Source organism: Cherax quadricarinatus, unplaced genomic scaffold, assembly GCF_038502225.1.
Source record: "Cherax quadricarinatus isolate ZL_2023a unplaced genomic scaffold, ASM3850222v1 Contig58, whole genome shotgun sequence".
Taxonomy (NCBI): Eukaryota; Metazoa; Arthropoda; class Malacostraca; order Decapoda; family Parastacidae; genus Cherax; species Cherax quadricarinatus.
The window spans coordinates 116,682-129,750 of record NW_027195084.1 but is presented as its reverse complement, the minus strand read 5'-3'; the positions used below and the strand labels follow the sequence as shown (position 1 = coordinate 129,750).

The window sequence follows — 13,069 nt, the reverse complement described above, 5'->3', positions numbered from 1 at the left end:
TTTTTTGTTTGAATAAAAATTCAAAATAGAAAGCAAGAGTAATATCAGAGGGGCCTGGAGACGTGACTGATGAACAAAGAAAATGTTATTTTAGAGCCAGGAATGTCTGCATTGTTCATTCTGGACCTTATTTTGAAATTGGCATATTTTTTAATTTTCGTGAAATTGGCCAAATTGCAAATTTCTGACCACGTTATTGAGTAGTTGAAATTGGTAAATGGGCAGTTTCTTGTACTCAGTCGATAGAAAAGATGGAGTTCTAAAGAAATAGCTATGAGTTTGGTCGACTGGAACAATGCAATTAGCCGAAAATAGGGCTCAAAATGGGTGAAATCGCCGATTTGTGAATATCGCCGAGGTTGCTAACTTCGCGAGAGTGTAATTCCGTCAGTTTTCCATCAAATTTCGTTCTTTTGGTGTCATTACATTTGGGAAAAGATTCTCTATCATTTCATAAGAGAAAATAATTTTTTTTTTCTTTATTTGGAAATTTTGCGACACTAGGAGACACCTCAGGATTTGGGGTTGCGACAGTCAAGGGGTTAAGTGACCCATATTTATCCACTTGTTACAAAATTACACAGAACAAATTCTGGGCAGTTGGAAGTAGAGCAGTGCACTTTATCCCACTGCTGTATACAAGTGCACTGAGAGGCAATACTACATTAACTCAAGAGAGTTGATAGGTACGTCCAGAAAACATTCAGTTGAATTATAACGTCAAATACACAGTATGAATCTGCTCTATACTGTTTATAATGAAGGCAGGTCTGAATTATTATTACTGGCATTGTATGTACTGAGGATTAAAACACTTAACAATATATGTACTAGGAATATATGTACCAGAAATAAAGGAGCTACCGTATTTTGCGGCTTATTAAATGCACGTTTTTTCCATAAAATGTCTCCAAAAACCACCCTGCATCCTGTAAACTGAAGGTCAGTGACGGGAGCTATAAGTCTGGCATGTGGGATGGGCTATAGCTCTCCCAGTTACCTCCGATGCTGAGCCATTGAAACTAAAGCGAGTCTTATAAGCCGTGAAATACGGTAACACTAATGTTAGGAATGTTGTGTATAAGAGTTGATTCAAGGAGAATGTATCTGTTAAATGTATGTGTTAAAACTTAGAGAAGGGATGTAGAGTATTAACTGAGCACCACCACATTAGTGGACATAGGTCTCTTAACACAGCCACAAGACAGTAGTATACAATACCTGTGGATATTTGCAGTTTTGAACTGTAGTATTGGAACCCCTTGGGCAAGACAGTGATGGAGTGAATGATGATCAAAGTTTCTTCTTTTTTGGGTCACCCTGCCTAGGTGGGAGACAGCCAGTATGTTGAAAAATATGACAAGTTCCTGAATAACACACATGCCAGTTGAACATTGAAGACATCAGAATTAGTTGTAGTAGTTGTGAAGTGATCAGTTTTAAGGGGCTGACCACTTCCTACCAAGGCTTGAGGGGCTGACCACTTCCTACCAAGGCTTGAGGGGCTGACCACTTCCTACCAAGGCTTGAGGGGCTGACCACTTCCTACCAAGGCTTGAGGGGCTGACCACTTCCTACCAAGGCTTGAGGGAGTGACCACTTCCTACCAAGTCTTGAGGGGCTGACCACTTCCTACCAAGGCTTGAGGGGCTGACCACTTCCTACCAAGGCTTGAGGGGCTGACCACTTCCTACCAAGGCTTGAGGGGCTGACCACTTCCTACCATGGCTTGAGGGGCTGACCACTTCCTATGAAGGCTTGAGGGGCTGACCACTTCCTACCAAGGCTTGAGGGGCTGACCACTTCCTACCAAGGCTTGAGGGGCTGACCACTTCCTACCATGGATTTAGGGGCTGACCACTTCCTACCAAGGCTTGAGGGGCTGACCACTTCCTACCATGGATTTAGAGGCTGACCACTTCCTACCAAGGCTTGAGGGGCTGACCACTTCCTACCAAGGCTTGAGGGGCTGACCACTTCCTACCATGGCTTGAGGGGCTGACCACTTCCTACCATGGCTTGAGGGGCTGACCACTTCCTACCAAGGCTTGAGGGGCTGACCACTTCCTACCAAGGCTTGAGGGAGTGACCACTTCCTACTAAGGCTTGAGGGGCTGACCACTTCCTACCAAGGCTTGAGGGGCTGACCACTTCCTACCAAGGCTTGAGGGAGTGACCACTTCCTACCAAGGCTTGAGGGGCTGACCACTTCCTACCATGGCTTGAGGGGCTGACCACTTCCTACCATGGCTTGAGGGGCTGACCACTTCTTACCAAGGCTTGAGGGGCTGACCACTTCCTACCAAGGCTTGAGGGGCTGACCACTTCCATTTCATGGATTTAGGGGCTGACCACTTCCTACCAAGGCTTGAGGGGCTGACCACTTCCTACCATGGATTTAGGGGCTGACCACTTCCTACCAAGGCTTGAGGGGCTGACCACTTCCTACCAAGGCTTGAGGGGCTGACCACTTCCTACCATGGCTTGAGGGGCTGACCACTTCCTACCATGGCTTGAGGGGCTGACCACTTCCTACCATGGCTTGAGGGGCTGACCACTTCCTACCAAGGCTGGAGGGGCTGACCACTTCCTACCATGGATTTAGGGGCTGACCACTTCCTACCAAGGCTTGAGGGGCTGACCACTTCCTACCAAGGCTTGAGGGGCTCACCACTTCCTACCAAGGCTTGAGGGGCTCACCACTTCCTACCATGGATTTAGGGGCTGACCACTTCCTACCAAGGCTTGAGGGGCTGACCACTTCCTACCATGGATTTAGGGGCTGACCACTTCCTACCAAGGCTTGAGGGGCTGACCACTTCCTACCAAGGCTTGAGGGGCTGACCACTTCCTACCAAGGCTTGAGGGGCTGACCACTTCCTACCAAGGCTTGAGGGGCTGACCACTTCCTACCATGGCTTGAGGGGCTGACCAATTCCTACCATGGCTTGAGGGGCTGACCACTTCCTACCAAGGCTTGAGGGGCTGACCACTTCCTACCATGGCTTGAGAGGCTGACCACTTCCTACCATGGCTTGAGGGGCTGACCACTTCCTACCAAGGCTTGAGGGGCTGAACACTTCCTACCATGGCTTGAGAGGCTGACCACTTCCTACCATGGCTTGAGGGGCTGACCACTTCCTACCATGGCTTGAGGGGCTGAACACTTCCTACCATGGCTTGAGAGGCTGACCACTTCCTACCATGGCTTGAGGGGCTGAACACTTCCTACCATGGCTTGAGAGGCTGACCACTTCCTACCATGGCTTGAGAGGCTGACCACTTCCTACCATGGCTTGAGGGGCTGAACACTTCCTACCATGGCTTGAGAGGCTGACCACTTCCTACCATGGCTTGAGGGGCTGGCCACTTCCTACCATGGCTTGAGGGGCTGAACACTTCCTACCATGGCTTGAGAGGCTGACCACTTCCTACCATGGCTTGAGGGGCTGGCCACTTCCTACCATGGCTTGAGGGGCTGAACACTTCCTACCAAGGCATACACTCACGGCTATACTTTCCACGCACTATATCTCTCTTCATCTCATTCTCTCTTATCCACAATAACGACAATTTTTCCATCTCCGTGATAATTTCTCTGCGCCTTTTTTCACTAGTTTATGTTCATCAGCCACTTTAATACAGACATACCTGACTAATACAGACATACCTGACTAATACAGACATCCCTGACTAATACAGACATACCTGACTAATACAGACATCCCTCACTAATACAGACATACCTGACTAATACAGACATACCTGACTAATACAGACATCCCTCACTAATACAGACATCCCTGACTAATACAGACATCCCTGACTAATACAGACATACCTGACTAATACAGACATGCCTCACTAATACAGACATGCCTCACTAATACAGACATGCCTCACTAATACAGACATGCCTCACTAATACAGACATGCCTCACTAATACAGCATGCCTCACTAATACAGACATGCCTCACTAATACAGACATGCCTCACTAATACAGACATGCCTCACTAATACAGACATGCCTCACTAATACAGCATGCCTCACTAATACAGACATGCCTCACTAATACAGACATGCCTCACTAATACAACATGTTACGTGCCAGACCACCGCTGTAAAGTCAGTATCACATTATAGTGAGTCACAGCCTTTTTTTTTTTCACTTGCCAGTGCATATAAAAGCCTAAAAACACATTTACAATATCATTCAGTAAGTGTGCAGTAGCACTTGGCCTGAAAAAATTATACAAAAGTGAAAATAATAATTTTTTTTTTTTTGGAAGATTGCCGAAAACCATGTTAAGAGGAAGGCGAACGTTGATATAGTAAGTTAATTGTTTGTGGAAAGTTATGTTGCTGCACTCTTGATCCTCGGACAAACTAAGTTATGTTGCCGCACTCTTGATCCTCGGACAAACTAAGTCATGTTGCCGCACTCTTGATCCTCAGACAAACTAAGTCATGTTGCCGCACTCTTGATCCTCAGACAAACTAACTCATGTTGCCGCACTCTTGATCCTCAGACAAACTAAGTCGTGTTGCCACACTCTTGATCCTCAGACAAACTAAGTCATGTTGCCGCACTCTTGATCCTCAGACAAACTAAGTCATGTTGCCGCACTCTTGATCCTCAGACAAACTAAGTCATGTTGCCGCACTCTTGATCCTCAGACAAACTAAGTCATGTTGCCACACTCTTGATCCTCAGACAAACTAAGTCATGTTGCCGCACTCTTGATCCTCAGACAAACTAAGTCATGTTGCCGCACTCTTGATCCTCAGACAAACTAAGTCATGTTGCCGCACTCTTGATCCTCAGACAAACTAAGTCATGTTGCCGCACTCTTGATCCTCAGACAAACTAAGTCATGTTGCCGCACTCTTGATACTCTGCACTTTACAACGTACATAATAACTCAGAGTTATTATAAAAGTATTATAACTCAAGGTACCACTGTAGGGACCATTGTACATTATAACACAAGGTACCACTGTAGGGACCACTGTACATTATAACTCAAGGTACCACTGTAGGGACCATTGTACATTATAACTCAAGGCACCACTGTAGAGACCATTGTACATTATAACACAAGGTACCACTGTAGAGACCACTGTACATTATAACACAAGGTACCACTGTAGGGACCACTGTACATTATAACACAAGGTACCACTGTAGGGACCATTGTACATTATAACACAAGGTACCACTGTAGGGACCATTGTACATTATAACACAAGTTACCACTGTAGGGACCACTGTACATTATAACACAAGGTACCACTGTAGGGATCACTGTACATTATAACACAAGGTACCACTGTAGGGACCATTGTACATTATAACACAAGGTACCACTGTAGGGACCACTGTACATTATAACACAAGGTACCACTGAAGGGACCATTGTACATTATAACACAAGGTTCTACTGTAGGGACCATTGTACATTATAACACAAGGTACCACTGTAGGGACCATTGTACATTATAACACAAGGTACCACTGTAGGGACCACTGTACATTATAACACAAGGTACCACTGTAGGGACCACTGTACATTATAACACAAGGTACCACTGTAGGGACCATTGTACATTATAACACAAGGTACCACTGTACATTATAACACAAGGTATCACTGTAGGGACCATTGTACATTATAACACAAGGTACCACTGTAGGGACCACCACTGTAGGGACCACTGTACATTATAACACAAGGTACCACTGTAGGGACCACCACTGTAGGGACCACTGTACATTATAACACAAGGTACCACTGTAGGGACCACCACTGTAGGGACCACTGTACATTATAACACGAGGTACCACTGTACATTATAACACAAGGTACCATTGTACATTATAACACAAGGTACCACTGTAGGGACCACTGTACATTATAACACAAGGTACCACTGTACATTATAACACAAGGTACCACTGTAGGGACCACTGTACATTATAACACAAGGTACCACTGTACATTATAACACAAGGTACCACTGTAGGGACCACTGTACATTATAACACAAGGTACCACTGTAGGGACCATTGTACATTATAACACAAGGTACCACTGTACATTATAACACAAGGTACCACTGTAGGGACCACTGTACATTATAACACAAGGTACCACTGTACATTATAACACAAGGTACCACTGTAGGGACCACTGTACATTATAACACAAGGTACCACTGTAGGGACCACTGTACATTATAACAAGGTACCACTGTAGGGACCACCACTGTAGGGACCACCACTGTAGGGACCACCACTGTAGGGACCACTGTACATTATAACAAGGTACCACTGTAGGGACCACCACTGTAGGGACCACCACTGTAGGGACCACCACTGTAGGGACCACTGTACATTATAACAAGGTACCACTGTAGGGACCACCACTGTAGGGACCACCACTGTAGGGACCACTGTAGGGACCACCACTGTAGGGACCACCACTGTAGGGACCACCACTGTAGGGACCACTGTACATTATAACAAGGTACCACTGTAGGGACCACCACTGTAGGGACCACCACTGTAGGGACCACTGTAGGGACCACCACTGTAGGGACCACCACTGTAGGGACCACTGTACATTATAACAAGGTACCACTGTAGGGACCACCACTGTAGGGACCACCACTGTAGGGACCACCACTGTAGGGACCACTGTACATTATAACAAGGTACCACTGTAGGGACCACCACTGTAGGGACCACCACTGTAGGGACCACTGTACATTATAACAAGGTACCACTGTAGGGACCACCACTGTAGGGACCACCACTGTAGGGACCACTGTAGGGACCACCACTGTAGGGACCACCACTGTAGGGACCACCACTGTAGGGACCACTGTACATTATAACAAGGTACCACTGTAGGGACCACCACTGTAGGGACCACCACTGTAGGGACCACCACTGTAGGGACCACCACTGTAGGGACCACTGTACATTATAACAAGGTACCACTGTAGGGACCACCACTGTAGGGACCACCACTGTAGGGACCACTGTACATTATAACAAGGTACCACTGTAGGGACCACCACTGTAGGGACCACCACTGTAGGGACCACTGTAGGGACCACCACTGTAGGGACCACCACTGTAGGGACCACCACTGTAGGGACCACTGTACATTATAACAAGGTACCACTGTAGGGACCACCACTGTAGGGACCACCACTGTAGGGACCACCACTGTAGGGACCACCACTGTAGGGACCACCACTGTAGGGACCACTGTAGGGACCACCACTGTAGGGACCACCACTGTAGGGACCACTGTACATTATAACAAGGTACCACTGTAGGGACCACCACTGTAGGGACCACCACTGTAGGGACCACCACTGTAGGGACCACCACTGTAGGGACCACTATACACTGTATTATACAGTCTTGTACAGTGTTATACAACTTGTAATATAATTATACCTTACTAGAGTACATTATATAACAAAACTATCATGTAGAACTGTTAACTATCATGTACAACTGTTAACTATCATGTACAACTGTTAACTATCATGTACAACTGTTAACTATCATGTACAACTGTTAACTATCATGTACAACTGTTAACTATCATGTACAACTGTTAACTATCATTTACAACTGTTAACTATCATGTACAACTGTTAACTATCATGTACAACTGTTAACTATCATGTACAACTGTTAACTATCATGTAGAACTGTTAACTATCATGTACAACTGTTAACTATCATGTACAACTGTTAACTATCATGTACAACTGTTAACTATCATGTACAACTGTTAACTATCATGTACAACTGTTAACTATCATGTACAACTGTTAACTATCATTTACAACTGTTAACTATCATGTACAACTGTTAACTATCATGTAGAACTGTTAACTATCATGTAGAACTGTTAACTATCATGTACAACTGTTAACTATCATGTACAACTGTTAACTATCATGTACAACTGTTAACTATCATGTAGAACTGTTAACTATCATGTAGAACTGTTAACTATCATGTAGAACTGTTAACTATCATGTACAACTGTTAACTATCATGTACAACTGTTAACTATCATGTACAACTGTTAACTATCATGTACAACTGTTAACTATCATGTACAACTGTTAACTATCATGTACAACTGTTAACTATCATGTACAACTGTTAACTATCATGTAGAACTGTTAACTATCATGTACAACTGTTAACTATCATGTACAACTGTTAACTATCATGTAGAACTGTTAACTATCATGTACAACTGTTAACTATCATGTAGAACTGTTAACTATCATGTAGAACTGTTAACTATCATGTACAACTGTTAAAAATATTAAAATCATTCTAAAATAAATTACAGTTAGAAGAGAGTGTATTAAACACAATATATTAGACAGATCCTGCGAGACTGGTGCTACCAGATCGTGTATTAAATACAATATATTAGACAGATCCTGCGAGACTGGTGCTACCAGATCGTGTATTAAATACAATATATTAGACAGATCCTGCGAGACTGGTGCTACCAGATAGTGTATTAAATACAATATATTAGACAGATCCTGCGAGACTGGTGCTATGAGAGAGTGTATTAAATACAATATATTAGACAGATCCTGCGAGACTGGTGCTACCAGATAGTGTATTAAATACAATATATTAGACAGATCCTGCGAGACTGGTGCTACCAGAGAGTGTATTAAATACAATATATTAGACAGATCCTGCGAGACTGGTGCTACCAGATAGTGTATTAAATACAATATATTAGACAGATCCTGCGAGACTGGTGCTACCAGATAGTGTATTAAATACAATATATTAGACAGATCCTGCGAGACTGGTGCTATGAGAGAGTGTATTAAATACAATATATTAGACAGATCCTGCGAGACTGGTGCTACCAGAGAGTGTATTAAATACAATATATTAGACAGATCCTGCGAGACTGGTGCTACCAGAGAGTGTATTAAATACAATATATTAGACAGATCCTGCGAGACTGGTGCTACCAGATAGTGTATTAAATACAATATATTAGACAGATCCTGCGAGACTGGTGCTACCAGATAGTGTATTAAATACAATATATTAGACAGATCCTGCGAGACTGGTGCTACCAGATAGTGTATTAAATACAATATATTTGACAGATCCTGCGAGACTGGTGCTACCAGAGAGTGTATTAAATACAATATATTAGACAGATCCTGCGAGACTGGTGCTACCAGAGAGTGTATTAAATACAATATATTAGACAGATCCTGCGAGACTGGTGCTACGAGAGAGTGTATTAAATACAATATATTATACAGATCCTGCGAGACTGGTGCTACCAGAGAGTGTATTAAATACAATATATTTGACAGATCCTGCGAGACTGGTGCTACCAGATAGTGTATTAAATACAATATATTTGACAGATCCTGCGAGACTGGTGCTACGAGAGAGCGTATTCAGTGATTGCAACACCGGTCAAACAAGCCTTTCAACTAGGATTTACCTTCGATTCTAAGGTGGGAACATAATGATAATAATAATAATAATAATTATTATTTTCACATAAGATTAAGAGGCAGTGATTTTTATGCATTGGCTGGGGAGGTTAACATCTTTTAGAAGTAGGGGAGAGCCAGATGTGAGTGTGGGGGAGGTGCTTGAGGCTGTGTGAGTGTGCTGGAGGTGCTTGAGGCTGTGTGAGTGTGCTGGAGGTGCTTGAGGTTGTGTGAGTGTGCTGGAGGTGCTTGACGCTGTGTGAGTGTGTTGGAGGTGTTTGAAGCTGTGTGAGTGTGCTGGAGGTGTTTGACGCTGTGTGAGTGTGTTGGAGGTGTTTGACGCTGTGTGAGTGTGCTGGAGGTGCTTGAGGTTGTGTGAGTGTGCTGGAGGTGCTTGAGGCTGTGTGAGTGTGCTGGAGGTGTTTGACACTGTGTGAGTGTGCTGGAGGTGCTTGAGGCTGTGTGAGTGTGCTGGAGGTGCTTGAGGCTGTGTGAGTGTGGGGGAGGTGCTTGACGCTGTGTGAGTGTGCTGGAGGTGCTTGAGGCTGTGTGAGTGTGCTGGAGGTGCTAGAGGCTGTGTGAGTGTGCTGGAGGTGCTTGAGGTGCTTGAGGTTGTGTGAGTGTGCTGGAGGTGTTTGACACTGTGTGAGTGTGCTGGAGGTGTTTGACGCTGTGTGAGTGTGCTGGAGGTGCTTGAGGCTGTGTGAGTGTGGGGGAGGTGCTTGACACTGTGTGAGTGTGCTGGAGGTGATTGAGGCTGTGTGAGTGTGCTGGAGGTGCTTGAGGCTGTGTGAGTGTGCTGGAGGTGCTTGATGCTGTGTGAGTGTGCTGGAGGTGCTTGAGGCTGTGTGAGTGTGCTGGAGGTGTTTGACGCTGTGTGAGTGTGCTGGAGGTGTTTGACGCTGTGTGAGTGTGGGGGAGGTGCTTGACGCTGTGTGAGTGTGCTGGAGGTGCTTGAGGCTGTGTGAGTGTGGGGGAGGTGCTTGATGCTTTGTGAGTGTGCTGGAGGTGCTTGAGGCTGTGTGAGTGTGGGGGAGGTGCTTGAGGCTGTGTGAGTGTGCTGGAGGTGTTTGACGCTGTGTGAGTGTGCTGGAGGTGTTTGATGCTGTGTGAGTGTGCTGGAGGTGCTTGAGGCTGTGTGAGTGTGGGGAAGGTGCTTGATGCTGTGTGAGTGTGCTGGAGGTGCTTGAGGCTGTGTGAGTGTGGGGGATGTGCTTGATGCTGTGTGAGTGTGCTGGAGGTGTTTGATGCTGTGTGAGTGTGTTGGAGGTGCTTGAGGCTGTGTGAGTGTGGGGGAGGTGCTTGATGCTGTGTGAGTGTGCTGGAGGTGCTTGAGGGTGTGTGAGTGTGGGGGAGGTGCTTGACGCTGTGTGAGTGTGCTGGAGGTGTTTGACGCTGTGTGAGTGTGCTGGAGGTGTTTGATGCTGTGTGAGTGTGCTGGAGGTGCTTGAGGCTGTGTGAGTGTGGGGAAGGTGCTTGATGCTGTGTGAGTGTGCTGGAGGTGCTTGAGGCTGTGTGAGTGTGGGGGAGGTGCTTGATGCTGTGTGAGTGTGCTGGAGGTGTTTGATGCTGTGTGAGTGTGCTGGAGGTGCTTGAGGCTGTGTGAGTGTGGGGGAGGTGCTTGATGCTGTGTGAGTGTGCTGGAGGTGCTTGAGGCTGTGTGAGTGTGGGGGAGGTGCTTGAGGCTGTGTGAGTGTGCTGGAGGTGTTTGACGCTGTGTGAGTGTGCTGGAGGTGCTTGAGGCTGTGAGAGTGTGCTGGAGGTGCTTGACGCTGTGTGAGTGTGCTGGAGGCGCTTGAGGCTGTGTGAGTGTGCTGGACGTGCTTGAGGTTGTGTGAGTGTGGGGGAGGTGCTTGAGGCTGTGTGAGTGTGCTGGAAGTGCTTGAGGTTGTGTGAGTGTGCTGGAGGTGCTTGAGGCTGTGTGAGTGTGGGGAAGGTGCTTGAGACTGTGGGTAGAATGAAAGGGGGTAAAGCAGCTGGGGATTGATGTGATCAGAAGGGTAAGGTACCTGGAGATTGATGTGGTCAGAAGGGTAAGGTACCTGGAGTTTGATGTGGTCAGAAGGGTAAGGTACCTGGAGTTTGATGTGGTCAGAAGGGTAAGGTACCTGGAGTTTGATGTGGTCAGAAGGGTAAGGCACCTGGAGTTTGATTTGGTCAGAAGGGTAAGGTACCTGGAGTTTGATGTGGTCAGAAGGGTAAGGTACCTGGAGTTAGATGTGGTCAGAAGGGTAAGGTACCTGGAGTTTGATGTGGTCAGAAGGGTAAGGTACCTGGAGTTTGATGTGGTCAGAAGGGTAAGGTACCTGGAGATTGATGTGGTCAGAAGGGTAAGGTACCTGGAGATTGATGTGGTCAGAAGGGTAAGGTACCTGGAGTTTGATGTGGTCAGAAGGGTAAGGTACCTGGAGTTTGATTTGGTCAGAAGGGTAAGGTACCTGGAGTTTGATGTGGTCAGAAGGGTAAGGTACCTTGAGTTTGATATGGTCAGAAGGGTAAGGTACCTGGAGTTTGATGTGGTCAGAAGGGTAAGGTACCTGGAGTTTGATGTGGTCAGAAGGGTAAGGTACCTGGAGTTTGATGTGGTCAGAAGGGTAAGGTACCTGGAGATTGATGTGGTCAGAAGGGTAAGGTACCTGGAGTTTGATGTGGTCAGAAGGGTAAGGTACCTGGAGATTGATGTGGTCAAAAGGGTAAGGTACCTGGAGCTTGATTTGGTCAGAAGGGTAAGGTACCTCGAGTTTGATGTGGTCAGAAGGGTAAGGTACCTGGAGATTGATGTGGTCAGAAGGGTAAGGTACCTGGAGTTTGATGTGGTCAGAAGGGTAAGGTACCTGGAGTTTGATGTGGTCAGAAAGGTAAGGTACCTGGAGTTTGATGTGATCAGAAGGGTAAGGTACCTCGAGTTTGATATGGTCAGAAGGGTAAGGTACCTTGAGTTTGATATGGTCAGAAGGGTAAGGTACCTGGAGCTTGATTTGGTCAGAAGGGTAAGGTACCTGGAGATTGATGTGGTCAGAAGGGTAAGGTACCTCGAGTTTGATGTGGTCAGAAGGGTAAGGTACCTTGAGTTTGATATGGTCAGAAGGGTAAGGTACCTGGAGTTTTATGTGGTCAGAAGGGTAATGCACCTGGAGATTGATGTGGTCAGAAGGGTAAGGTACCTGGAGATTGATGTGGTCAGAAGGGTAAGGCACCTGGAGATTGATGTGGTCAGAAGGGTAAGGTACCTGGAGATTGATGTGGTCAGAAGGGTAAGGTACCTGGAGTTTGATGTGGTCAGAAGGGTAAGGTACCTGGAGATTGATGTGGTCTGAAGGGTAAGGCACCTGGAGATTGATGTGGTCAGAAGGGTAAGGTACCTGGAGTTTGATGTGGTCAGAAGGGTAAGGTACCTGGAGATTGATGTGGTCAGAAGGGTAATGCACCTGGAGATTGATGTGGTCAGAAGGGTAAGGTACCTGGAGTTTGATGTGGTCAGAAGGGTAAGGTACCTGGAGTTTTATGTGGTCAGAAGGGTAATGCACCTAGAGATTGATGT

The 13,069-nt window shown here is 46.1% G+C and overlaps 1 protein-coding gene across 5 annotated transcripts in view; it reads left to right on the top strand.

The window, feature by feature from the left end:
- The window catches only part of LOC128701017 (mitochondrial import inner membrane translocase subunit TIM44), a 62,626-nt gene that overhangs the window by 41,208 nt on the left and 8,349 nt on the right, over nucleotides 1–13,069 (top strand). For all 5 annotated transcript variants that reach the window (XM_070079961.1, XM_070079960.1, XM_070079962.1 and 2 more), the window contains exon 8: nucleotides 9,457–9,549. In XM_070079961.1, coding sequence (XP_069936062.1) covers nucleotides 9,457–9,549 — 93 coding nt within the window. The remainder of the gene's footprint in view (nucleotides 1–9,456; nucleotides 9,550–13,069) is intronic.